We start from the raw sequence: 23357 nt of genomic DNA on the forward strand, positions 1-23357 counted from the left end.
AAAAATGGTTAAAAACAATTCATTCTTTCCATTACTTATCTTTCATTTGCTTATTTCCTGGATCTCCTCACGCCTCCCTTTTTTGTATTCCAGTTCAATTTGTTGGTTCAGCAAATCCCTCCCCTCTTTGTATATCCTAGTCTTTAATCATAGTATATTGTAACATTAAATTTTTACCTGTTAATAATCCATTTTTTCATATTCCCTTATAACCTTACAGCTAAAACCCACTTAGTTTCTATCCAACATCATTCTAGCATTCATTAATTTTGCAATATTTCTGTAAATAGTCTTTAAACTTTTTCTAATCTTCTTCCATCGACTCTTCTCCCTGGTCTCGGATTCTGCCAGTCATTTCCGCCAGTTCCATATAGTCCATCATCTTCATCTGCCATTCTTCCAGAGTGGGTAGATCTTGTGTCTTCCAATACTTTGCAATAAGTATTCTTGCTGCTGTTGTGGCATACATAAAGAAAGTTCTGTCCTTCTTTGGCAACAATTGGCCGACTATGCCCAGCAGGAAGGCCTCTGGTTTCTTTAGAAAGGTATATTTAAATACCTTTTTCATTTCATTATAGATCATCTCCCAGAAAACCTTAATCTTTGGGCACGTCCACCCAAGGTGAAAGAATGTACCTTCGTTTTCTTTACATTTCCAACATTTATTATCGGGCAAATGATAGATTTTTGCAAGCTTGACTGGTGTCATGTACCACCTGTATATCATTTTCATAATATTCTCTCTTAGGGCATTACATGCCGTAAATTTCATACCAGTGGTCCACAACTGTTCCCAGTCAGCAAACATAATGTTATGTCCAACATCTTGTGCCCATTTAATCATAGCAGATTTCACCGTTTCATCCTGAGTATTCCATTTCAACAGCAAGTTATACATCTTTGACAAAATCTTAGTTTTGGGTTCTAACAGTTCTGTTTCTGATTTTGATTTTTCCACCTGGAAACCAATTTTTTTTGTCCAAATTATAGGCCTCCCTTATTTCACGCAGAACTATTTCAAGCTCATATAGTGCTGAGACTGAAGTGTCAAAATTGTTCTTGTTGAATAGCTGCCACCCGTATATTTTGGTTGGGTTCAGTTTGGGGTACATTTCTGTTTATCTTTGTGGAGGTAGCTTTTTCTGCCCCTCCTTGTCCCCAGTAATGGCTATTTTTAAGGAGGGAATCTTTTTTCAAAGTTGGAATTCTTGTAACCAAACACACTTAATTTCTGCTCTTTTGCTTTCATGTAGTATGTTCTGACATTTGCTTTTTATAAAGTGTTGGCAAGAATGTAATAATATATTGTACACAAAATGGAGTATTGCTATTTTTCAATATGCATTTATTTTAACATTCATATATATATATATATATATATATATATATATATATATATGTATATATATATAAAAAACCTGACACTTTAATTACTTTCAAACCATGCCCAAAGAAAGGCTATATCATATTATATTCCCATTACATAATCAGATATGCAATTGGATCATTAATTTGCAGTGCTATCATGTCTGAGTGGACCCCTCACCCCCCGATTTTCCTGCATTGGACCACATAATGTTTTTGTCCTTCAGTTGGCATTCTAGAATAATGTAGCTGCCAGGCTGATTTTCCTTCTACCATAAAACACACAATATATCAAGAAAGGTCCAGCATAATTCAGTAGTGTGGAAGGGGTTGGGTGCAATTCTACTGTATGGTGTGGTTGGGATAGAATGGTCTGAATGGTGTCCATTCTTCAGCACCTTTTCCGCACAGTCTCAGCTGTTACCTGGGGAGAATGGGAGTATTGAAAGAAGTTACTGAATTAGCTATAGTGCCTGTGTGTGCAGTGGCGTAGCGTGAGGGGTGCAGGGGGGGCTGGCCGCACCGGTCACAACATCGGGGGGGGGTGCGCTTGCACTCGCAGCTCTCTGCCCCTACCTGGCTCACTCACTCTCTCTCACTGCAGTGCTGGCTGTGCAAATCCGATCCGAGCCGCTGGGTCGCCGCCCACTGTGGAGGGGGTGGGTGCCAGGCGTGCGGTGCGGAGAGAGAGCGAGGGACTATCTGGGGGAGGGACAGTGCAGCGGCCGCCCAGCGCAGCGCTGAGTGCGGGAGAGAACCACACCAGACCAGACCAGGCAGCAGCAAGAAGAAGCTGGCAGCGGCGGCAGCTTAGGGGTTAGGGGGCGCAAATTACTTGCCTGGCCCCGGGTTAGGGGGCGCAAATTACTTGCCTTGCCCCGGGTGCTGACAACCCACGCTACGCCACTGTGTGTGTGTCTGTGTGTCAAGGAGGAATTCTCCCGTATGCGAAGACAGGCTCTGGTGCATTGAGCTGATGAGATCAATAGTGGGTTCAGCAGCCAAGAAGGCAGTTTCTGCCACAGGAGTCCCTTTATAGCTGGAAGTGTGAGGGCCTGGTCTTTGCTCCCTAGGTCAGCTGGAAAGGCCTTTAAGGGAGCAGGCCCTGCAGTCCTCACCACAGCCGATGGTGGCCCTTGGGTCCTGTCAGGAGTCCCAGTTTCCGACTTGATAACGCAGCCAGTGTGGTTAATTAAAAAGGAAGATTTATTGCAATCACAGTGTTCTCCAGATGACTCTACAGTGCCGCCATTCTCCACTAATCATGATGACCCTTCTGACTCCTTCCTGTGATGACGGAAGATATTGAACTTACTAACCCTAATTCTCTTGTTTTTCTTCCTAACAACAGCCCCTTCACCTATTATCCACACTTATTGGCTTAGCTCAGTCTTTTCCTTTTCTGATGAACTACCCATGTTTCTGTTTGCTCCTGTTTGAAACTCCTGACAGCTTTGGCTAGGTTCCTGCTCGCGTGCAACATTATCAGTTGTCATTCCAACGGGCGGAGGAGTTGACCCTGGCCAAGGCTCCTCTTGTCTGCCATTTAACCCTCTCTCTTCGTAACTGCTTCCTTCACTGGGAGCTGGCTCATTCATGACATGTCCCTTCCAACTCTAAGATTCTATGATTCCAACAACAACAATGGAAAAAAGAACCATTCATGCAATGCTGCTAAAAACGTAGATGCCCAAGCCAGGTGTTTACTATATAATATCAACTATATAATACCATATAATATCAACTAAACATACGGAGAACTTCTCCAGAGGTTTATTTGGGCTACGGGACATTTGGTGCTTGTTTGGCTCGGCATTGCCAAAGGATAGAAAGAGCTACCAAATGGAATAGAAACAGCCTGTTTTTGTCTCCCTGCCGCTAAGCCCTCTCTGGCATTTTTTTAAAAAAAGTTTTTTATTTATACAACAAGAAAAACGCACACACACAAATACCAAATTACACACAAATTACAAAAATAACCATAGACACATAATTTTCTTAGCAAACAATAAAACATCTATTGGTCTTAACACTAAAGACCCAACCTCCCATCTATTCCATATTTCAAATTCATATTACTTTTTGCCAGTACACGCTTTTCTCATAATTAAACTTATTCTCAATAAATCTAATTTCTTATATCTACCTTGCAAGTATTACTGAAGTTCCTCGAATGCTGCAACAGAATTTAAACTACTATATTTATTTTTCAGATAATCTTTGAAAACCTCCCATTTTGAAACAAATTCCTGTTTTGATTTATTCTTTATTTTTTCTGATAAACCATCTAATTCGGCATATACTGTCAGCTTTTGGATCCAATCTTGTATAGAGGGGATTTCATTACTCTTCCATTTTACTGCGATCAAAACTCTTGCTGCCACCATCGCATATAAAAAGATACCCTTCCTCTTTTGTGGAATATCCAAATCTGTTATTCCCAGGAGGTAGGCCTCTGGTGTTTTATTGTAAGAGATCTTTAACATTTTTTGCAGTTCTACATGGATACTCTCCCAGAATACCTGTATTTTCCTACATATGCACCACATATGGTAGAATTTTCCTGATTCACGCATCTCCAACAATTACTTGACATATTTTTATACATTTTTGAAAGTTTCCATGGTGTTAGATACCATCGATGTTGCATTTTTTGAAAGTTCTCTCTAATCGGGTAACAATTTGTGAATTTCCAATTGATCTTCCATAAATTTTCCCATTGGGCCATGGTTATTGAATGGCCAAAATCCTGGGACCACCTCACCATTGCCACTGTTGCCTCCTCCTCCTTTACTGTCCAGTCAAGAAGGAGTGGATAAGTTTTGGAAAGAGTTTTTCTTTTAGAATTTACAAGATCAGATTCGAATCGGGAAATTTCTGTTGAGAACCCCCTTTGTTTGTCAGATTTAAATTTTTCAAATAACTGATGGTATTGGAACCAGTCTGAGATGTGTTCTCTTATTTCCTCAAAGTTTTTTAATGCCTTCTCTGGCATGTTAGATGTTTAGAGAGAGCAATGTCCCATAACCATCCAAACCAACAATACCGGGATGGGGATCTGGATTTCTAGTGATGAGCAATGGAGATTTTAGCTGCTGCTTAGAACATAAATGCAAGAGGATAGCGGTCAATGGTTGGGTTGTATTGCTTTCTAGAGAAAGTAATGCCAAATCTGGATCCATTGTCAAGGGTTGACCCACAATACTGGATAAAATTACATGTATTGTTAATTATTACTTGTAGCTTTTAACAACTCCCTTTGATAATAAGATGGTTGATTTATTTTACGTTTTGAAACACCGTGGAGATAATATCTGGTGGGATTTATAAACTGGTTTACATCATTCCATGCTCAATAAAAACATCATAAAAAGGATATTGTGGCAAATTGGTGTCATTTGGAAGAGCTCAACATCCATTGTGCTTCTTTGTAAGTCTATTGTGGTTTGAGATTCTGCAGCTTTGGTTTGAATTCATTCATTCAGCCCTTCTGATGCTCTTGTTTTTGCCAATTTAAAGGGAAATAAGAACAATTTCATAGCCCCCTGACTCCTTTTGTCTTGGGAACAAGATTCATACTCAATAGCAGAGTTACTGTTTTTCATACAGAAGGCTCCAGATCCAATATTTTTCCAAAAGGGTATGAGGTAGCTTAGCAGGACTAGTGAAGACATCAAACTGAGACCCTGGAGAGGTGCTACAATTTGGAATAGACACCAAATGTATAACTCTTTAAAAGGCAGCTGAAGAAAAGCATGCACCTCAATAAAATATTCTAGTGGTGTTCAGAGTTATGCCTTGTGATGCTGTTAATTTTGCAATTGACAGGAATATTGTGAAGCCTCAAACTCTTCAGCTCACTTGCCTCTGTGCTCCTTCCTCAGTTTGTGGGCTGTAGCCAGACATTCATTCACAGTGGAATTCCATCAATTAAAAGAATACAGAATTTTAATCTATGGTGATGAACTATGCCAAAATGTTGTCTGATTGCTAAAATTTTAGTTCTATGGAAAATTCAGTTTTGTAAACTGGCTCTTACGCCTCACTAAGTTGGGAGCAGACATTCCCAGGATTCCTCGAAAGGGAGATATCAGACATTCAACTCTGCAGTGTAGACTTATTGGTCAAGTGAATGTAATAATTGGTCTAAGGGGTGACACAATTAGGTTGCTGGTTGCTCAACCGTTGTGCTAGCTCTGTCTACTGAGGCCGGTTCTACCACTGGGCAAATGGAGATGGCCTTTTCTCAGGCAGCTGTATAGAGTGATGTTTAAGGCACATCAAATGGCTTGTTCTTTAATTTGTTATTATTGCATTTTTACGGTCACGTTATGCATTTTGTGTTTTTACGTTGTAAAGTGGCCTGTGATAGTCAGCTTAAGGGCGGTACATAAATCTAATAAAGAACAAAAAATAAATAATCATTTTATGAACAAGCCTCTCCCCCAGTATTTTTGTGTAAAGCATCAGCGGATGAGCACTGTTGAAATTGGTAACATCTTTAAAGTTTATTTTCAGATGCTGCATCAATGGGAAGAGAAAATCAAACAGCGGTGACAGAATTTATCTTCGCTGGATTTTCCAATTTCCCAGACCTGCAGGTTCCATTGTTTCTTGTGTTCTCTCTAATCTACCTGGTAACTTTGATCGCAAATATAATCATCATCACTACGATACGGATTGATCGTAGCCTCCACACCCCCATGTACTTCTTCCTCTCCATCCTCTCCTTTTCAGAAATCTGCTATTCACTTGTCATTATCCCCAATATGCTTGCAAATTTTCTGAGAGAAAAGAAGACCATTTCCTTCATTGGCTGTGCCACTCAGATGTGCATTTTCCTGGGCTTTGCATGCACAAATTGTATGCTTCTAGCAGTGATGGGGTATGACCGATATGTCTCCATATGCAAACCTTTACGTTATCAGATTTTGATGAATCAAAGTCTCTGCATCAAACTGGTGGCTTGTTCAGCAACAACTGGATTTCTTTTTTCCACCTCAGAGACTATAATCATATTTACCTTGCCTTTCTGTGGGCCAAATGAACTTAAGCACTTTTTGTGTGATTTAGCACCTTTGCTTGAATTAGCCTGTGGCCGAAACTACATAGGAGAAATTGTCATTTTCATTATTTGTGTTTTGGTTGTAATTTGTGCATTCCTGTTCATCCTTCTCTCATACATTTTAATTGCAAACACTGTCTTGAAAATCCCCACAACGGCTGGGAAACGAAAAGCCTTTTCCACTTGTGCCTCCCATCTTATCGTGGTCGTAGTGCACTTTGGGTGTGCTGGCATTATCTATTTAGGGCCCAAATCCAGTTACACACTAGATCAGACTACTTTTATTACTGTCTCTTACACAATGGTGACTCCCTTGTTGAACCCCTTGGTGTACAGCCTGAGAAACAAAGATGTCCAGATAGCACTTAAGAAATCGCTTGGCAAAAGCTCCTGCACCCAAAGAATGTGAAAATTAAGCGTAATCCAGTTTGAAGAGGAATTATAAAAGCCAACAAATACTGTATCTGTTGTTTAATGGACAAAGAACGCCTCAAATAGTATTGTAGCTTTTTCTCATCTTTTAAAAAATTCATTTGTATATGAAATATTCACTTGGAAAAATGTGGCCTTGCTTTAGCATTTACAAACAACTTTGATTTTCTCTTTAGTACATCACTGGAAAATAAATTGGGTTGTGGGAATTTTCTCATAAATGAACCTGTAATCATTCAGCCCTGCAACAAAGGAAACTTTTCTAAAGATTATTGTTGTTTTCTCCCAAATCCTAGCCCTCATTTTCTCTACCAATCATTCACGCAGAACTATTTCAAGCTCATATAGTGCTGAGACTGAAGTGTCAAAATTGTTCTTGTTGAATGGCTGCCACCCGTATATTTTGGTTGGGTTCAGTTTGGGGTACATTTCTGTTTATCTTTGTGGAGGTAGCTTTTTCTGCCCCTCCTTGTCCCCAGTAATGGCTATTTTTAAGGAGGGAATCTTTTTTCAAAGTTGGAATTCTTGTAACCAAACACACTTAATTTCTGCTCTTTTGCTTTCATGTGATTTGTTCTGACATTTGCTTTTTATAAAGTGTTGGCAAGAATGTAATAATATATTGTACACAAAATGGAGCATTGCTATTTTTCAATATGCATTTATTTTAACATTCTATATATATATATATAATTTAAACCTGACACTTTAATTACTTTCAAAGCCATGCCCAAAGAAAGGCTATATCATATTATATTCCCATTACATAATCAGATATGCAATTGGATCGTTAATTTGCAGTGCTATCATGTCTGAGTGGACCCCTCACCCCCCGATTTTCCTGCATTGGACCACATAATGTTTTTGTCCTTCAGTTGGCATTCTAGAATAATGTAGCTGCCAGGCTGATTTTCCTTCTACCATAAAACACACAATATATCAAGAAAGGTCCAGCATAATTCAGTAGTGTGGAAGGGGTTGGGTGCAATTCTACTGTATGGTGTGGTTGGGATAGAATGGTCTGAATGGTGTCCATTCTTCAGCACCTTTTCCGCACAGTCTCAGCTGTTACCTGGGGAGAATGGGAGTATTGAAAGAAGTTACTGAATTAGCTATAGTGCCTGTGTGTGCAGTGGCGTAGCGTGAGGGGTGCAGGGGGGGCTGGCCGCACCGGTCACAACATCGGGGGGGGGTGCGCTTGCACTCGCAGCTCTCTGCCCCTACCTGGCTCACTCACTCTCTCTCACTGCAGTGCTGGCTGTGCAAATCCGATCCGAGCCGCTGGGTCGCCGCCCACTGTGGAGGGGGTGGGTGCCAGGCGTGCGGTGCGGAGAGAGAGCGAGGGACTATCTGGGGGAGGGACAGTGCAGCGGCCGCCCAGCGCAGCGCTGAGTGCGGGAGAGAACCACACCAGACCAGACCAGGCAGCAGCAAGAAGAAGCTGGCAGCGGCGGCAGCTTAGGGGTTAGGGGGCGCAAATTACTTGCCTGGCCCCGGGTTAGGGGGCGCAAATTACTTGCCTTGCCCCGGGTGCTGACAACCCACGCTACGCCACTGTGTGTGTGTCTGTGTGTCAAGGAGGAATTCTCCCGTATGCGAAGACAGGCTCTGGTGCATTGAGCTGATGAGATCAATAGTGGGTTCAGCAGCCAAGAAGGCAGTTTCTGCCACAGGAGTCCCTTTATAGCTGGAAGTGTGAGGGCCTGGTCTTTGCTCCCTAGGTCAGCTGGAAAGGCCTTTAAGGGAGCAGGCCCTGCAGTCCTCACCACAGCCGATGGTGGCCCTTGGGTCCTGTCAGGAGTCCCAGTTTCCGACTTGATAACGCAGCCAGTGTGGTTAATTAAAAAGGAAGATTTATTGCAATCACAGTGTTCTCCAGATGACTCTACAGTGCCGCCATTCTCCACTAATCATGATGACCCTTCTGACTCCTTCCTGTGATGACGGAAGATATTGAACTTACTAACCCTAATTCTCTTGTTTTTCTTCCTAACAACAGCCCCTTCACCTATTATCCACACTTATTGGCTTAGCTCAGTCTTTTCCTTTTCTGATGAACTACCCATGTTTCTGTTTGCTCCTGTTTGAAACTCCTGACAGCTTTGGCTAGGTTCCTGCTCGCGTGCAACATTATCAGTTGTCATTCCAACGGGCGGAGGAGTTGACCCTGGCCAAGGCTCCTCTTGTCTGCCATTTAACCCTCTCTCTTCGTAACTGCTTCCTTCACTGGGAGCTGGCTCATTCATGACATGTCCCTTCCAACTCTAAGATTCTATGATTCCAACAACAACAATGGAAAAAAGAACCATTCATGCAATGCTGCTAAAAACGTAGATGCCCAAGCCAGGTGTTTACTATATAATATCAACTATATAATACCATATAATATCAACTAAACATACGGAGAACTTCTCCAGAGGTTTATTTGGGCTACGGGACATTTGGTGCTTGTTTGGCTCGGCATTGCCAAAGGATAGAAAGAGCTACCAAATGGAATAGAAACAGCCTGTTTTTGTCTCCCTGCCGCTAAGCCCTCTCTGGCATTTTTTTAAAAAAAGTTTTTTATTTATACAACAAGAAAAACGCACACACACAAATACCAAATTACACACAAATTACAAAAATAACCATAGACACATAATTTTCTTAGCAAACAATAAAACATCTATTGGTCTTAACACTAAAGACCCAACCTCCCATCTATTCCATATTTCAAATTCATATTACTTTTTGCCAGTACACGCTTTTCTCATAATTAAACTTATTCTCAATAAATCTAATTTCTTATATCTACCTTGCAAGTATTACTGAAGTTCCTCGAATGCTGCAACAGAATTTAAACTACTATATTTATTTTTCAGATAATCTTTGAAAACCTCCCATTTTGAAACAAATTCCTGTTTTGATTTATTCTTTATTTTTTCTGATAAACCATCTAATTCGGCATATACTGTCAGCTTTTGGATCCAATCTTGTATAGAGGGGATTTCATTACTCTTCCATTTTACTGCGATCAAAACTCTTGCTGCCACCATCGCATATAAAAAGATACCCTTCCTCTTTTGTGGAATATCCAAATCTGTTATTCCCAGGAGGTAGGCCTCTGGTGTTTTATTGTAAGAGATCTTTAACATTTTTTGCAGTTCTACATGGATACTCTCCCAGAATACCTGTATTTTCCTACATATGCACCACATATGGTAGAATTTTCCTGATTCACGCATCTCCAACAATTACTTGACATATTTTTATACATTTTTGAAAGTTTCCATGGTGTTAGATACCATCGATGTTGCATTTTTTGAAAGTTCTCTCTAATCGGGTAACAATTTGTGAATTTCCAATTGATCTTCCATAAATTTTCCCATTGGGCCATGGTTATTGAATGGCCAAAATCCTGGGACCACCTCACCATTGCCACTGTTGCCTCCTCCTCCTTTACTGTCCAGTCAAGAAGGAGTGGATAAGTTTTGGAAAGAGTTTTTCTTTTAGAATTTACAAGATCAGATTCGAATCGGGAAATTTCTGTTGAGAACCCCCTTTGTTTGTCAGATTTAAATTTTTCAAATAACTGATGGTATTGGAACCAGTCTGAGATGTGTTCTCTTATTTCCTCAAAGTTTTTTAATGCCTTCTCTGGCATGTTAGATGTTTAGAGAGAGCAATGTCCCATAACCATCCAAACCAACAATACCGGGATGGGGATCTGGATTTCTAGTGACGAGCAATGGAGATTTTAGCTGCTGCTTAGAACATAAATGCAAGAGGATAGCGGTCAATGGTTGAGTTGTATTGCTTTCTAGAGAAAGTAATGCCAAATCTGGATCCATTGTCAAGGGTTGACCCACAATACTGGATAAAATTACATGTATTGTTAATTATTACTTGTAGCTTTTAACAACTCCCTTTGATAATAAGATGGTTGATTTATTTTACGTTTTGAAACACCGTGGAGATAATATCTGGTGGGATTTATAAACTGGTTTACATCATTCCATGCTCAATAAAAACATCATAAAAAGGATATTGTGGCAAATTGGTGTCATTTGGAAGAGCTCAACATCCATTGTGCTTCTTTGTAAGTCTATTGTGGTTTGAGATTCTGCAGCTTTGGTTTGAATTCATTCATTCAGCCCTTCTGATGCTCTTGTTTTTGCCAATTTAAAGGGAAATAAGAACAATTTCATAGCCCCCTGACTCCTTTTGTCTTGGGAACAAGATTCATACTCAATAGCAGAGTTACTGTTTTTCATACAGAAGGCTCCAGATCCAATATTTTTCCAAAAGGGTATGAGGTAGCTTAGCAGGACTAGTGAAGACATCAAACTGAGACCCTGGAGAGGTGCTACAATTTGGAATAGACACCAAATGTATAACTCTTTAAAAGGCAGCTGAAGAAAAGCATGCACCTCAATAAAATATTCTAGTTGTGTTCAGAGTTATGCCTTGTGATGCTGTTAATTTTGCAATTGACAGGAATATTGTGAAGCCTCAAACTCTTCAGCTCACTTGCCTCTGTGCTCCTTCCTCAGTTTGTGGGCTGTAGCCAGACATTCATTCACAGTGGAATTCCATCAATTAAAAGAATACAGAATTTTAATCTATGGTGATGAACTATGCCAAAATGTTGTCTGATTGCTAAAATTTTAGTTCTATGGAAAATTCAGTTTTGTAAACTGGCTCTTACGCCTCACTAAGTTGGGAGCAGACATTCCCAGGATTCCTCGAAAGGGAGATATCAGACATTCAACTCTGCAGTGTAGACTTATTGGTCAAGTGAATGTAATAATTGGTCTAAGGGGTGACACAATTAGGTTGCTGGTTGCTCAACCGTTGTGCTAGCTCTGTCTACTGAGGCCGGTTCTACCACTGGGCAAATGGAGATGGCCTTTTCTCAGGCAGCTGTATAGAGTGATGTTTAAGGCACATCAAATGGCTTGTTCTTTAATTTGTTATTATTGCATTTTTACGGTCACGTTATGCATTTTGTGTTTTTATGTTGTAAAGTGGCCTGTGATAGTCAGCTTAAGGGCGGTACATAAATCTAATAAAGAACAAAAAATAAATAATCATTTTATGAACAAGCCTCTCCCCCAGTATTTTTGTGTAAAGCATCAGCGGATGAGCACTGTTGAAATTGGTAACATCTTTAAAGTTTATTTTCAGATGCTGCATCAATGGGAAGAGAAAATCAAACAGCGGTGACAGAATTTATCTTCGCTGGATTTTCCAATTTCCCAGACCTGCAGGTTCCATTGTTTCTTGTGTTCTCTCTAATCTACCTGGTAACTTTGATCGCAAATATAATCATCATCACTACGATACGGATTGATCGTAGCCTCCACACCCCCATGTACTTCTTCCTCTCCATCCTCTCCTTTTCAGAAATCTGCTATTCACTTGTCATTATCCCCAATATGCTTGCAAATTTTCTGAGAGAAAAGAAGACCATTTCCTTCATTGGCTGTGCCACTCAGATGTGCATTTTCCTGGGCTTTGCATGCACAAATTGTATGCTTCTAGCAGTGATGGGGTATGACCGATATGTCTCCATATGCAAACCTTTACGTTATCAGATTTTGATGAATCAAAGTCTCTGCATCAAACTGGTGGCTTGTTCAGCAACAACTGGATTTCTTTTTTCCACCACAGAGACTATAATCATATTTACCTTGCCTTTCTGTGGGCCAAATGAACTTAAGCACTTTTTGTGTGATTTAGCACCTTTGCTTGAATTAGCCTGTGGCCGAAACTACATAGGAGAAATTGTCATTTTCATTATTTGTGTTTTGGTTGTAATTTGTGCATTCCTGTTCATCCTTCTCTCATACATTTTAATTGCAAACACTGTCTTGAAAATCCCCACAACGGCTGGGAAGCGAAAAGCCTTTTCCACTTGTGCCTCCCATCTTATCGTGGTCGTAGTGCACTTTGGGTGTGCTGGCATTATCTATTTAGGGCCCAAATCCAGTTACACGCTAGATCAGACTACTTTTATTACTGTCTCTTACACAATGGTGACTCCCTTATTGAACCCCTTGGTGTACAGCCTGAGAAACAAAGATGTCCAGATAGCACTTAAGAAATCGCTTGGCAAAAGCTCCTGCACCCAAAGAATGTGAAAATTAAGCGTTATCCACTTTGAAGAGGAATTATAAAAGCCAACAAATACTGTATCTGTTGTTTAATGGACAAAGAACGCCTCAAATAGTATTGTAGCTTTTTCTCATCTTTTAAAAAATTCATCTGTATATGAAATATTCATTTGGAAAAATGTGGCCTTGTTTTAGCATTTACAAACAACTTTGATTTTCTCTTTAGTGCATCACTGGAAAATAAATTGGGTTGTGGGAATTTTCTCATAAATGAACCTGTAATCATTCAGCCCTGCAACAAAGGAAATGTTTCCAAAGATTACTGTTGTTTTCTCCCAAATCCTAGCCCACATTTTCTCTACCAATCATTCACGCAGAACTATTTCAAGCTCATATAGTGCTGAGACTGAAGTGTGAAAATTGTTCTTGTTGAATAGCTGCCACCCGTATATTTTGGTTGGGTTCAGTTTGGGGTACATTTCTGTTTATCTTTGTGGAGGTAGCTTTTTCTGCCCCTCCTTGTCCCCAGTAATGGCTATTTTTAAGGAGGGAATCTTTTTTCAAAGTTGGAATTCTTGTAACCAAACACACTTAATTTCTGCTCTTTTGCTTTCATGTGATTTGTTCTGACATTTGCTTTTTATAAAGTGTTGGCAAGAATGTAATAATATATTGTACACAAAATGGAGCATTGCTATTTTTCAATATGCATTTATTTTAACATTCATATATATATATATATATATATATATATATATATATATAATTTAAACCTGACACTTTAATTACTTTCAAAGCCATGCCCAAAGAAAGGCTATATCATATTATATTCCCATTACATAATCAGATATGCAATTGGATCATTAATTTGCAGTGCTATCATGTCTGAGTGGACCCCTCACCCCCCGATTTTCCTGCATTGGACCACATAATGTTTTTGTCCTTCAGTTGGCATTCTAGAATAATGTAGCTGCCAGGCTGATTTTCCTTCTACCATAAAACACACAATATATCAAGAAAGGTCCAGCATAATTCAGTAGTGTGGAAGGGGTTGGGTGCAATTCTACTGTATGGTGTGGTTGGGATAGAATGGTCTGAATGGTGTCCATTCTTCAGCACCTTTTCCGCACAGTCTCCGCAGAGCAAGCAAGCTGTTACCTGGGGAGAATGGGAATGGCAGGCAGTATTGAAAGAAGTTACTGGATTAGCTATAGTGCCTGTGTGTGTCAAGGAGGAATTCTCCCGTATGCGAAGACAGGCTCTGGTGGATTGAGCTGATGAGATCAATAGTGGGTTCAGCAGCCAAGAAGGCAGTTTCTGTCACAGGAGTCCCTTTATAGCTGGAAGTGTGAGGGCCTGGTCCTTGCTCCCTAGTTCAGCTGGAAAGGCCTTTAAGGGAGCAAGCCCTGCAGTCCTCACCGCAGCCGATGGTGGCCCTTGGGTCCTGTCAGGAGTCCCAGTTTCCGACTTGATAACGCAGCCAGCGTGGTTAATTAAAAAGGAAGATTTATTGCAATAACAGTGTTCTCCAGATGACTCTACAGTGCCCCCATTCTCCACTAATCATGATGACCCTTCTGACTCCTTCCTGTGACGACAGAAGATATTGAACTTACTAACCCTAATTCTCTTGTTTTTCTTCCTAACAACCGCCCCTTCACCTATTATCCACACTTATTGGCTTAGCTCAGTCTCTTCCTTTTCTGATGAACTACCCATGTTTCTGTTCTCTCCTGTTTGAAACTCCTGACAGCTTTGGCTAGGTTCCTGCTCGCATGCAACATTATCAGTTGTCATTCCAACGGGCGGAGGAGTTGACCCTGGCCAAGGCTCCTCTTGTCTGCCATTTAACCCTCTCTCTTCGTAACTGCTTCCTTCACTGGGAGCTGGCTCATTCATGACATGTCCCTTCCAACTCTAAGATTCTATGATTCCAACAACAACAATGGAAAAAAGAACCATTCATGCAATGCTGCTAAAAACGTAGATGCCCAAGCCAGGTGTTTACTATATAATATCAACTATATAATACCATATAATATCAACTAAACATATGGAGAAGTGACATAAGAGATGTGTTCTCTTATTTCCTCAAACTTTTTTAATGCCCTCTCTGGCATGTTAGATGTTTAGAGAGAGCAATGTCCCATAACCTTCCAAACCAACAATACCGGGACTTCCGGGTCAGCGCCATCGGTGAATGGCGGAGTTCCTCCGACTGGAGGAACGGTCTCCGTGGAAGCAGGGGCTTCCCGCCGTGGCGAAGGCGGGGGCCCATTAGAAATCCCAGGCGGGAGAAGCCTGGGAACGTGGGGTTCGGCAGAGCACCAAAAGCGCCTCCCCTACTCACGAGGAAACCCTTTTTTGGGGCTCCGGAGTGAAGCGGGTGGAGCAGCGCGGTGCTGCGAACTGATTGCTACTTCCATGGAGGGAAGCCGCGCAGCCATCGCCGGAGAGCGCTGACTTTTTCCTGATGACATTTGGACTCTAAATCAAGTACCTGTGAGTAAAAACGGAGAATTGGACTAAGAAATCTTTAAAATTATGAAATTAGGCACGAAGCGAGAATGGTGTAAACAGGAAGTCCGCCTCCCGTCCTTGTATACAGCTTAAAGCAAAGATCTTGTAACCTAACAGCCTGAAAAGTTCTTTTAAAGTTGGAAATTTCCTGCACCCATAACCAACAAAACCCCCCTGGAAGCAGGAGGGGGGGGGGATTTGACAGCTTAATCCTGCAGGAAGTGAGAAAAGGAACGTAAGTTTCCACCGTCCCAAACCTAGGGACGGGGTGTCGGGACAGAAATTGTTCGAGACGTCCATTGATTGAAAGTGGAGCACTTTTGACAGATAGTTTAAAAGGAAAAAAAGAAACAAATTAACTTCAACACTACCTTCTGCATTTTTGCTGTTTAAGGAAACAAAGTATTTGAAACTGAAAGGACTTGAAATTGAAAGTAGCTTTCTTTGTTGGATACTGTAAAAAAAAAAAAAAAATGGCTACAACCAGAAATTGTGTCCTCTAGAGGGAGCCTGCCAGTTTGCGGTCGCAGTTTGCATATGTGAGATTTGGATCGTGGGAACAGCTGTTTGACCTTGTTCTGGAATAGAAATGTTTTGGCAGGAAAGCTTGGTGTCTGCCCTTGGTAGGACTAATGTTTTGCTGGAGCAGCTGCACGAGAAAGTGAGTCTGATGAATGAAAAACTGGATTTTATGAGTGCTGTGGCCAACCAACATGATTCAACAGGGAATAAGAATGAACCTGGTTTGATAAGGCAAGTCCAAGGGCAGATGGAGGAGGAAGAGGCAGTAGCTATCTCTTATACAACACAAATGGAAAGACCCAAAGTTTTGCAGGAAAAAAAGCTACTGCGTTGGAAGATTGATTTTGGAGAGTGCTGGGAAGCATTTGAAGTTAAGGAAGTCTTTAACTCTAGTGTGACTGTGAAACAGGTGAATAACCATCTTTTGGATACATATTTTTTGGATTATAAAGAAGAAGATTGGGAGTGGGACTCGGGGGAAGGGGACAAGATAATGAAGGAAAGTGGAAATTATTACTGGATGGAACCCTCCGGAGACCCACTCCCTCAGAGACCAACAATAGACAAAGAACTGTGTAAGCACAAACAAGAACAAAAAAAATTGCAGAAGGGGCCTAGAAGAGATTTAAGGGCCTCAGATATCAGAACACCAGATTGATGGACTATGTAACGGACAGAAAGGACTGACATGACTGAAACCAGGAAGATGGGACGCTGGATGAAAATTATAGAAATTTTTATGTTAATTTTGGAATTAGATTATTATTAATGAAATTTGTCTAATATTAATGAAATTTGAGGGAATATGCTGGAAAGGAATCAAATTGGCTTTAGTAGAAATGATTTTAAGGAGAAATGTAGGAATGTGATGTGATTTTGAAATTTTAAGATTTTTAAGATAAGATAAGGTTAAAGAATAAGGCAAATTGAATAACAGATTATATTAAAAGAGGGAAAGGCCATGTTGATTAACAAATAAGATAGATTGTGAAGATTAATTATTTAAATTAAAATTGAGAAATATGGGAAGAATTTGCTGAAATAACGAATTAAATTAGAATACAAAGAGGGAGGCGTGAGGAGGTTCAAGAACCAAGCAAATGAAAAGTTGAAATTTGAGATTTATAATTTCTTTTTTCTTTTTCTTTTTTATTCTATTATCTATTTTCTTTTCTTTTTTGGGCTAGGGTTGGGGATTTTTTATGTATTGATGAAACTTCGAATAAATATCATTTAAAAACAAACAAACAAACAAAAAACAAACAAACCAACAATACCGGGATGGGGATCAGGGTTTCCAGTGACTAGCAATGGAGATTTTAGCTGCTGCTTAGAACATAAATACAAGAGGATAGCGGTCAATGGTTGGGTTGTATTGCTTTCTAGAGAAAGTAATGCCAAATCTGGATCCATGTCAAGGGTTGACCCACAATAATAGGAATTAAATTGAACACCTGGGTCCAGAAGTCATTGAGAATGCAGATACTGCCATGAAATTATTTAGTACCCTCTGCAAAGGAAAAGGGGCTTAGCTTGGATTGTGGAGCATCAGTAATATATAGTCTGTGAAAATAGTCAGTTTACACTCATTTCCTTGAACCCTGATGTCTTCAGTACCCTTGTGAGATGTTAGGTTTCATGAGATGGAACTTGCCCTGCCTTTTTGACAATTGGTGTGGCTTACCTCAGAGCCATTTGTCATGTACGCTATTTTTATTTATTAAACAATATTCACAAACCACTTAATCAGAAAGACCGAAACAATCTGTAATATGCATCCTGATAAAAGAAAAAAATGGAAAACAAGTAGACATAATGAAATGTATCGATATAGAGATGAAGTCAACAGTTTTAGGAAAAAATGCACCCAATAAAATTACATGTATTGTTAATTATTTCTTGTAGATTTTAACAACTCCCATTGATAATAAAATGGTTGGTTTATTTTATGTTTTGAAATACCGTGGAGATAATATCTGGTGGGATTTATAACCATGTTTACATTGTTCCATGCTCAGTAGAAACATCATAAAAAGGATATTGTGGCAAATTGGTGTCATTTGGAAGAACTCAACATCCATCGTGCTCCCTTGTAAGTCTATTGTGATTTGAGGTTCTGCAGCTTTGGTTTGAATTCATTCATTCAGCCCTTCTGATGCTCTTGTTTTTGCCACTTTAAAGGGAAATAAGAACAATTTCAAAGCCCCTGACTCCTTTTGTCTTGGGAACAAGATTCATACTCAATGGCAGATTTACTACTTTTCATGCAGAAGGCCCCAGATCCAATATTTTTCCAAAAGTGTATGAGGTAGCTTAGCAGGACTGGTGTAGACATCAACCTGAGTCCCTGGAGAGGTGCTACAATTTGGAATAGACACCAAATGTATGACTCTTTAAAAGGCAGCTTAAGATAGGCATGCTCCTCAATAAAATATTCTAGTGGTGTTCAGAGTTATGCCTTGTGAAGCTGTTAATTTTTCAATTGACAGGAATATTGTGAAGCCTCAAACTCTTCAGCTCACTTGCCTCTGTGCTCCTTCATCAGTTTGTGGTCTGTAGCCAGACATTCATTCACAGTGGAATTACATCAATTAAAAGAATACAGAATTTTAATCTATGGTGATGAACTATCCCAAGATGTTGTTTGATTGCTAAAATTTTAGTTCGATGGAAAATGCAGTTTTGTAAACAGGCTCTAATGCCTCACTAACTTGGGAGCAGACATTCCCAGGATTCGTCGAAAGGGAGATATCAGACATTCAACTCTGCAGTGTAGACTTATTGGTCAAGTGAATGTAATAATACGTCTATAGGGTGGCACAATTATGTTCTTCGTTGCACAACCGTTGTGCTAGGTTATGTCTACTGAGGCTGGTTCTACCATTGGGCAAATGGAGGCGGCCTTTTCTCAGGCAGCTGTATGGAGTGATGTTTGTTGTTGTTGTTGTTTAGTCGTTTAGTCGTGTCCGACTCTTCGTGACCCCATGGACCAGAGCACGCCAGGCACTCCTGTCTTCCACTGCCTCCCGCAGTTTGGTCAAACTCATGCTGGTAGCTTCGAGAACACTATTCAACCATCTCGTCCTCTGTCGTCCCCTTCTAATTGTGCCGTCAATCTTCCCCAACATCAGGGTCTTTTCCAGGGAGTCTTCTCTTCTCATGAGGTTGCCAAAGTACTGGAGCCTCAGCTTCACGATCTGTCCTTCCAGTGAGCACTCAGGGCTGATTTCCTTCAGAATGGAGAGGTTTGATCTTCTTGCAGTCCATGGGACTCTCAAGAGTCTCCTCCAGCACCATAATTCAAAAGCATCAATTCTTCGGCGATCAGCCTTCTTTATGGTCCAGCTCTCACTTCCATACATCACTACTGGGAAAACCATAGCTTTTACTATACGGACCTTTGTTGGGAAGGTGATGTCTCTGCTTTTTAAGATGCTGTCTAGGTTTGTCATTGTTTTTCTCCCAAGAAGCAGGCGTCTTTTAATTTCGTGGCTGCTGTCACCATCTGCAGTGATCGTGGAGCCCAAGAAAGTAAAATCTCTCACTGCCTCCATTTCTTCCCCTTCTATTTGCCAGGAGGTGATGGGACCAGTGGCCATGATCTTCGATTTTTTGATGTTGAGCTTCAGACCATATTTTGCGCTCTCCTCTTTCACCCTCATTAAAAGGTTCTTTAATTTCTCCTCACTTTCTGCCACCAAGGTTGTGTCATCTGCATATCTGAGGTTGTTGATATTTCTTCCGGCAATCTTAATTCTGCCTAGAGATTCATCCAGCCCAGCCTTTTGCATGATGAATTCTGCATATAAGTTAAATAAGCAGGGAGACAATATGCAGCCTTGTCGTACTCCTTTCCCAATTTTGAACCAACCAGTTGTTCCATATCCAGTTCTAACTGTAGCTTCTTGTCCCACACAGAGATTTCTCAGGAGACAGATGAGGTGATCAGCCACTCCCATTTCTTAAAGAACTTGCCATAGTTTGCTGTGGTCGACACAGTCAAAGGCTTTTGCATAGTCAATGAAGCAGAAGTAGATGTCTTTCTGGAACTCTCTAGCTTTCTCCATAATCCAGTGCATGTTTGCAATTTGGTCTCTGGTTCCTCTGCCTCTTCTAAATCCAGCTTGCACTTCTGGGAGTTCTCGGTCCACATACTGCTTGAGCCTTCCTTGTAGAATTTTAAGCATAACCTTGCTAGCGTGTGAAATGAGTGCAATTGTGTGGTAGTTGGAGCATTCTTTGGCACTGCCCTTCTTTGGGATTGGGATGTAGACTGATCTTCTCCAATCCTCTGGCCACTGCTGAGTTTTCCAAATTTGCTGGCATATTGAGTGTAGCACCTTAACAGTATCATCTTTTAAAATTTTAAATAGTTCAGCTGAAATACTATCACTTCCACTGGCCTTGTTATTAGCAGTGCTTTCTAAGGCCCATTTGACTTCACTCTCCTGGATGTCTGACTCAAGGTCAGCAACCACACTACCTGGGGTGTACGAGCCATCCATATTCTTCTGGTATAATTCCTCTGTGTATTCTTGCCACCTCTTCTTGATGTCTTCTGCTTCTGTTAGGTCCTTACCACTTTTGTCCTTTATTATGGTAATCTTTGTACGAAATGTTCCTTTCATATCTCCAATTCTCTTGAACAGATCTCTGGTTCTTCCCATTCTGTTGTTTTCCTCTATTTCTTTGCATTGCTTGTTTAAGAAGGCCTTTTTTGGAAATCTGCATTCAATTTCCTGTATCTTTCACTGTCTCCCTCGCATTTTGCTTGCCTTCTCTCCCCCGCTATTTGTAAGGCCTCGTTAGACAGCCACTTTGCTTTCTTGCATTTCCTTTTCATTGGGATGGTTTTAGCTGCTGCCTCCTGTATAATGTTACGAGCCTCCATCCATAATTCTTCAGGCACTCTGCCCACCAAATCTAAATCCTTAAACCTGTTTAAGTGATGTTTAAGGCACATCAAAGGGTTTTTATTGCTATTGCATTTTTATGGTCACATTATGCATTTTGTGTTTTTATGTTGTAAAGTGGCCTGTGATAGTCAGCTGAAGGGCGGTACATAAATTTAATAAAGAACAAAAAATAAATAATTATTTTATGAACAAGCCTCTCCCCAAGTATTTTTGTATAAAACATCAGCTGATGAGCACTGTTGAAATCTGTAATACCTTTAAAGTTTATTTTCAGATGCAGCATCAATGGGAAGAGAAAATCAAACAGTGGTGACAGAATTTATCCTTGCTGGATTTTCCAATTTCCCAGACCTGAAGATTCTGTTGTTTCTGGTGTTCTCTCTAATCTACCTGGTAACTTTGATAGCAAATATAATCATCATCACTACGATACGGCTTAACCGCAGCCTCCACATCCCCATGTACTTCTTCCTCTCCATCCTCTCCTTCTCAGAAATCTGCTACTCACTTGTCATTATCCCCAATATGCTTGCAAATCTTCTAAGAGAAAAGAAGACCATTTCCTTCATTGGCTGTGCTACTCAGATGTGCATTTTCCTGGGCTTGGCAGGCACAAATTGTATGCTTCTAGCAGTGATGGGGTATGACCGATATGTCTCCATATGCAAACCTTTACATTATCAGATTTTGATGAATCAAAGACTCTGCACCAAGCTGGTGGCTTGTTCAATATCACTTGCATTTATTTTTTCTATATCAGAGACCATTATCATATTTACCTTGCCTTTCTGTGGACCAAATAAAGTTAAGCACTTCTTTTGCGATTTAGCACCTTTGCTTGAATTAGCCTGCGGCCGAAACTACATAGGTGAAATTGTCATTTTCATTATTTGTGTTTTGGTTGTGATTTCTTCATTCTTGTTCATCCTTCTCTCGTACATTTTAATTGCAAACACTGTCTTGAAAATCCCCACAACGGCTGGGAAACGAAAAGCCTTTTCCACTTGTGCCTCCCATCTTATCGTGGTCGTAGTGCACTTTGGGTGTGCTGGCATTATCTATTTAGGGCCCAAATCCAGTTACACACTAGATGAGACGACATTTATTTCTGTCTCTTACACAATGGTGACTCCCTTGTTGAACCCCTTGGTGTACAGCCTGAGAAACAAAGATGTCCAAACAGCGCTTAAGAAATCACTTGGCAAAAGCTCCTGCACCCAAAGAATGTGAAAATTAAGCGTTATCCACTTTGAAGAGGAATTATGAAACCCAACAAATACTGTATCTGTTGTTTAATGGACAAAAACGCCTCAAATAGTATTGTAGCCTTTTCTCATCTTTTTAAAAATTCATTTGTATGTGGAATATTCATTTGGAAAAATTGGCCTTGCTTTAGCATTTACAAACAACTTTGATTTTCTCTTTAGTACATCACTGGAAAATAAATTGGGTTGTGGGAATTTTCTCATAAATGAACCTGTAATCATTCAGCCCTGCAACAAAGGAAACTTTTCTAAAGATTATTGTTGTTTTCTCCCAAATCCTAGCCCACATTTTCTCTACCAATCATTCACGCAGAACTATTTCAAGCTCATATAGTGCTGAGACTGAAGTGTCAAAATTGTTCTTGTGGAATGGCTGGTACCCGTATACAGTGGTACCTCGGGTTACATACGCTTCAGGTTACAGACTCCGCTGATCCAGAAATAGTACCCCGGGTTAAGAACTTTGCTTCAGGATGAGAACTGAATCGCATGGCAGCGGCGCGGCAGCCCCATTTGCTAAAGTGGTGCTTCAGGCTAAGAACAGTTTCAGGTTAAGAACCTACCTCCGGAACGAATTAAGTACTGTATTTTTCGCTCTATAAGACACAACAGACCATAAGACGCACCTAGTTTTTGGAGGAGGAAAACAAGAAAAAAAATATTCTGAATCCCAGAAGCCAGGACAGCAAGTGGGATCACAGCTTGCTGTCCTGGCTTATGGGATAGCAGCGCGCAGCTTCTCCTGGGCAGCGGCATGAATTCTCCCCCTGCCCAGGTCCCTGGCTTGTACCTTTTGGGGTCAGTTTGGGGTACGTATCTGTTTATCTTTGTGGATGTGGCTTTTTCTGCCCTTCCTTGTCCCCTGTCATGGTATTTTTTAAGGAGGGAATCTGCTTTTTCATCATCCTCAAACCTTTTACTGACATCACATACAAACATTCATAGCTAATCAATACAGAATTCCCGCCATCCCAGTGACACAAAACATTTGGAGTCTGCTTTTTCAATGTTGGAATTCTTGTAACCAAACACACTTAATTTCTGCTCTTTTGCTTTCATGTGATTTGTTCTGACATTTGCTTTTTGTACAGTGTTGGCAAGAATGTAATAATATATTGTACACAAAATGGAGTATTGCTATTTTTCAATATGCATTTATTTTAGCATTCATATATAG

The 23357-nt window shown here is 40.5% G+C and overlaps 3 protein-coding genes across 3 annotated transcripts; all 3 read left to right on the forward strand.

Moving 5' to 3' along the window:
* The first annotated feature begins 5732 nt into the window (after positions 1–5732).
* On the forward strand, positions 5733–7389 carry LOC308466501 (olfactory receptor 10T2-like). Its single transcript, XM_080987294.1, has one exon. It carries the CDS (start codon positions 5895–5897, stop codon positions 6837–6839), a length of 945 nt encoding a protein of 314 aa, XP_080843420.1. The 5' UTR covers positions 5733–5894; the 3' UTR covers positions 6840–7389.
* Positions 7390–10968: 3579 nt separating this feature from the next.
* On the forward strand, positions 10969–12984 carry LOC308466545 (olfactory receptor 10T2-like; the record flags this gene model as incomplete). Its single annotated transcript, XM_080987369.1, has 1 exon — positions 10969–12984. Exon 1 carries the CDS (start codon positions 12040–12042, stop codon positions 12982–12984), a length of 945 nt encoding a protein of 314 aa, XP_080843495.1. The 5' UTR covers positions 10969–12039.
* A 7776-nt stretch (positions 12985–20760) lies between these two features.
* LOC308466753 (olfactory receptor 10T2-like) lies at positions 20761–23178 on the forward strand. The gene has a single exon (XM_080987923.1). It carries the CDS (start codon positions 21201–21203, stop codon positions 22143–22145), a length of 945 nt encoding a protein of 314 aa, XP_080844049.1. The 5' UTR covers positions 20761–21200; the 3' UTR covers positions 22146–23178.
* Positions 23179–23357: the final 179 nt, after the last annotated feature.

This window comes from Podarcis pityusensis (assembly GCF_964106645.2).
Source record: "Podarcis pityusensis genome assembly, chromosome: 17".
Taxonomy (NCBI): domain Eukaryota; kingdom Metazoa; phylum Chordata; class Lepidosauria; order Squamata; family Lacertidae; genus Podarcis; species Podarcis pityusensis.

Excerpts from the sequence above, each read along its gene's own strand:
- LOC308466501 (XM_080987294.1), top strand. The coding sequence starts at position 5,895 with ATGGGAAGAGAAAATCAAACAGCGGTGACAGAATTTATCTTCGCTGGA.
- LOC308466753 (XM_080987923.1), top strand. The coding sequence starts at position 21,201 with ATGGGAAGAGAAAATCAAACAGTGGTGACAGAATTTATCCTTGCTGGA.